The 3,824-nt window shown below is 44.7% G+C and overlaps 1 protein-coding gene across 1 annotated transcript; it reads right to left on the reverse strand.

The window, feature by feature from the left end:
* Positions 1 to 2,304: 2,304 nt before the first annotated feature.
* On the reverse strand, positions 2,305 to 2,895 carry LOC138908119 (uncharacterized mitochondrial protein AtMg00860-like). The gene is made up of 2 exons (XM_070198759.1): positions 2,569 to 2,895; positions 2,305 to 2,442 (listed from the first exon to the last, which is right to left on the reverse strand). The coding sequence occupies exons 1-2, from the start codon at positions 2,893 to 2,895 to the stop codon at positions 2,305 to 2,307; spliced, it is 465 nt and encodes a 154-aa protein (XP_070054860.1).
* Between the last annotated feature and the right edge of the window lie 929 nt (positions 2,896 to 3,824).

A 3,824-nucleotide genomic window follows, 5' to 3' on the forward strand; every position in this document is an offset into this window, starting at 1 on the left:
CTTATGAACTTCAAGTTCTTCCAACTTGCTCCGAACACGCCAAACCATACCTAAACTACTCGAAATGACACCAAATTTTTGATGCAAGTCTTAAATTACCATACGGAACTATTCCCCTACTCGGAATCCCAAACGAACCACGATAACACCAAAACCTACTCCAAACCAAAGTTAACAAATTTTTAAACCTTAAATAAGCAAACTTTTAACCGTAAGCACTGAAATGCTCCCAGGTCATCGAAAACCCGATTTGAACGTACGCCCAAGTCCAAAATAATCATACAAACCTATTGAAACCATCAAATCCCGGTTCCGAGGTCGTTTACTCAAAATGTTGATCAAAGTCAAACTTAGCCTTTTAAAAGCCAACTAAGGAACTAAGCATTCCGATTTCAACCTTAACCCTTCCAAATCCCGAACTAACCATCTTCGCAAGTCATAAAACAATAAAACCACATACGGGGAGTCTTATTTTGGGGAATGGGGATCTAGAAAGCAAAATGACAGGTCGGGTCGTTACACTCTCCTCCTCTTAAACAAATGTTCGTCCTCGAACGGGTCTAGAATCATACCTGGAGTGCTGAATAACTGTGGATATCTGATCCGTATGTCTTTCTCGGCTTCCCATGTCACCTCCTCGACTGGTTGGCCCCTCCACTGAACCTTTACTACAGAAATCTTCTTGGACCTCAACTAGCGAACCTGCTTATCAACAATGGCAACTAGCTCCTCCTCAGAACCCAAGCTCTCATCTAACTGAATCGTGATGTAGTCTAACACATGCGACCTGTAGGCATGATACCTCCGGAGCAGAGACACGTGGAAAACCGGATGAACTCCCGATAGACTGGGAGGCAAGGAAAGCTCATAAGCAACATCCCCAACTCGCCTCAACACCTTAAATGGACCTATAAACCTTGGGCTCAACTTGACCTTGTTCTCGAACCTCATGATCCCTTCATCGGCGAGACCTTCAAGAGAACTTTATCGCCCACCATTAATGATAAATCACGTGCCTTCTGATCCGCGTAACTCTTCTGTCTTGATTGTGTTGTGCGAAGTCACTCCTGAATCAACTTTATCTTTTCCAAGGCATCCTTCACCAAATCAGTACCATATAACTTAGCCTTGTCGGGTGCAAACCATCTTATGGAAGAACGACATCGCCGACCATATAAAGCCTCAAATGTATCCATCTCAATGCTGGACCGATAACTGTTGTTATAAGCAAACTTGGCCAAAGGCAAGAATCGATCCCACTGCCCTCCTAAGTCAATCACACATGCTCCAAGCATATCCTCCAAGATCTGAACTGTCCTCTTTGACTGCCCGTCGGTCTGCGGATGAAAGGTTGTGCTGAGCTCTACCCGTGTCCCCAACTCACTCAGTACTACTCTCCAGAAATGCGAAGTAAACTGAGGGCATCTATCTGATATAATGGAGACAGTCACACTATGCAATCGAATAATCTCCTAAATATAAATCTGGGCCAACCTCTCTGAAGAATACGTGGTCACAACCGAAATGAAGTGTGCCGACTTGGTTAACCTGTCGACAATGACCCAAACTGCATCAAACGTCCGCAAGGTCCGCGGCAACCCAACTACGAAGTCCATAGTAATACGCTCCCATTTCCACTCGGGTATAGTCATCTGCTAAAGTAGACCACCTGGACTTTATTGCTCATACTTAACTTGTTGGCAATTAAGGCACCTCCCTACATACTCAACTATGCCATTCTTCATCTGCCGCCACCAACAATGTTGCCTCAGGTCGCGATACATCTTCGTAGCACCTAGATGAATAGAATACTAAGAACTGTGTGCCTCCTCTAGGATCTTCTCCCTCAAGCCATAAACATTTGGAACACATAGGCGGCTTTGGAGTTGCAGAACACCATCCTTACCGAGAGTAACCTCCTTGTCACCACTCTGTAGTACCATCTCTCTGAGAACCAACAAGTGCGGATCATCAAACTGGAGAGCCTTGATCTTCTAGAATTGTGAAGACCGAGTGACGACGCATGCAAGAACTCGGCTGGGCTCTGAAATATCCAACCTCACAAGTCTGTTAGCCAAGGACTGAATGTCCAAAGCTAGTGGCCTCTCCTCCGCTGAAATGAATGCCAAACTACCCATACTCTCCGCCTTTCTGCTCAAGGCATCTGCAACTACATTTGCCTTGCCCGGATGATAAAGGATGGTAATATCATAATCTTTTAGTAACTCGAGCCACATGCGTTGCCTCAAATTGATATCCCTCTGCTTGAACAAATGCTGCAAGTTGCGATGATCGGTGTAAACCTCACAGGACACCCCCATAAAGATAATGCATCCAGATCTTAAGTTCATGAACAACTGCATCCAACTCTAAATCGTGTACAGGGTAATTCTTCTTTTGGGGCTTCAGCTGTCGCAAAGCATATGCAATAACTCGCCCCTCCTGCATCAATACACAACCTAAACCAACGCGTGAATAATCGCAATACATAGTATACATCCCTGAACTGGAAGGCAATACTAACACCAGTGCTGAAGTCAATGCGGTCTTGAGCTTCTGAAATCTCACCTCACAACCATCGGACCATCGTAACGGAGCACCATTCTGGGTAAATCTAGTCAAAGGTGCTGCAATAAATGAGAAGCCCTCCATAAACTGACGATAATAACTTGATAACCCCAGGAAGCTCTTTATCTCAATCGTTGTGGTAGGATGAGGCCAACTCTGAACTGCCTCGATCTTCTTGGGGTCTACCTTATTACCCTCGCCTGATACAACATGCCCTAAGAATACCACAGAATCCAACCAGAACTCACACTTGGAGAACATAGCATATAGCTTCTGTTCCCGCAAGATCTGAAGCACCACTCTCAAATGTTGCTCGTGTTCCCCCATGCTACGTTAGTAGATCAAAATATCATCAATGAAGACAATGACAAATGAATCAATATAAGGCCTGAACACCTGGTTCATCAAATCTGTAAACGTTGCCGGGGTGTTAGTCAAGCCAAAGGACATCACTAGAAACTCATAATGGCAATATCTAGTCCGAAAAGCCGTCTTCGGGACATCGAAATCCTGAATCTTAAGTTGATGGTACCCCGATCTCAAGTCGATCATAGAGAACACCCTAGCACCATGAAACTGGTCAAACAAATCATCAATACACGGCAACAAGTACATGTTCTTAATGGTAACTTTGTTCAACTGGCGGTAATCAATGCACATCTGCATAGTCCCATCTTTATTCTTCACAAATAACACCGGTGCACCCCAAGGAGACACACTCGATCTGACGAACCCCTTTGCTAGAAACTCCTCAAGTTATTCCTTCAACTCCTTAAACTCTTTTGAAGCCATGCGGTACGGTGGAATAGATATAGGCTGGGTACCTGGAGCCAAATCAATAGGAAAATTGATATCATAATCTAGTGGCATGACTAGGAGATCAGAAGGGAACATATCGGAGAACTCCCTGACTACGGGCACTGAATCAATTGCTAGAGTCTCTGCAGTAGTATCCCAAACATAAGCTAGATAAGCCAAACAACCCTTCTCGACCATGTGCAGAGCCTTTAGAAAAGAAATAACCCGACTAGATGCACTGACAGACGAACCCCTCCACTCCAGTCTAGGCAACTCTGGAATCGCCAAGGTAACCGTCTTGGCATGGAAATCAAGGATGGCGTGATATGGAGACAACCAATCTATGCCCAGGATGACCTCAAAGTCGGTCATATTAAGCAACAGAAGATCCGCTCTAGTCCCATAACCACAGAATGTAACAATGCAGGACCGATAGATCTGATGCACAACAACAGAAT

This window comes from Nicotiana tomentosiformis, chromosome 3 (assembly GCF_000390325.3).
Source record: "Nicotiana tomentosiformis chromosome 3, ASM39032v3, whole genome shotgun sequence".
NCBI classification, from domain to species: domain Eukaryota; kingdom Viridiplantae; phylum Streptophyta; class Magnoliopsida; order Solanales; family Solanaceae; genus Nicotiana; species Nicotiana tomentosiformis.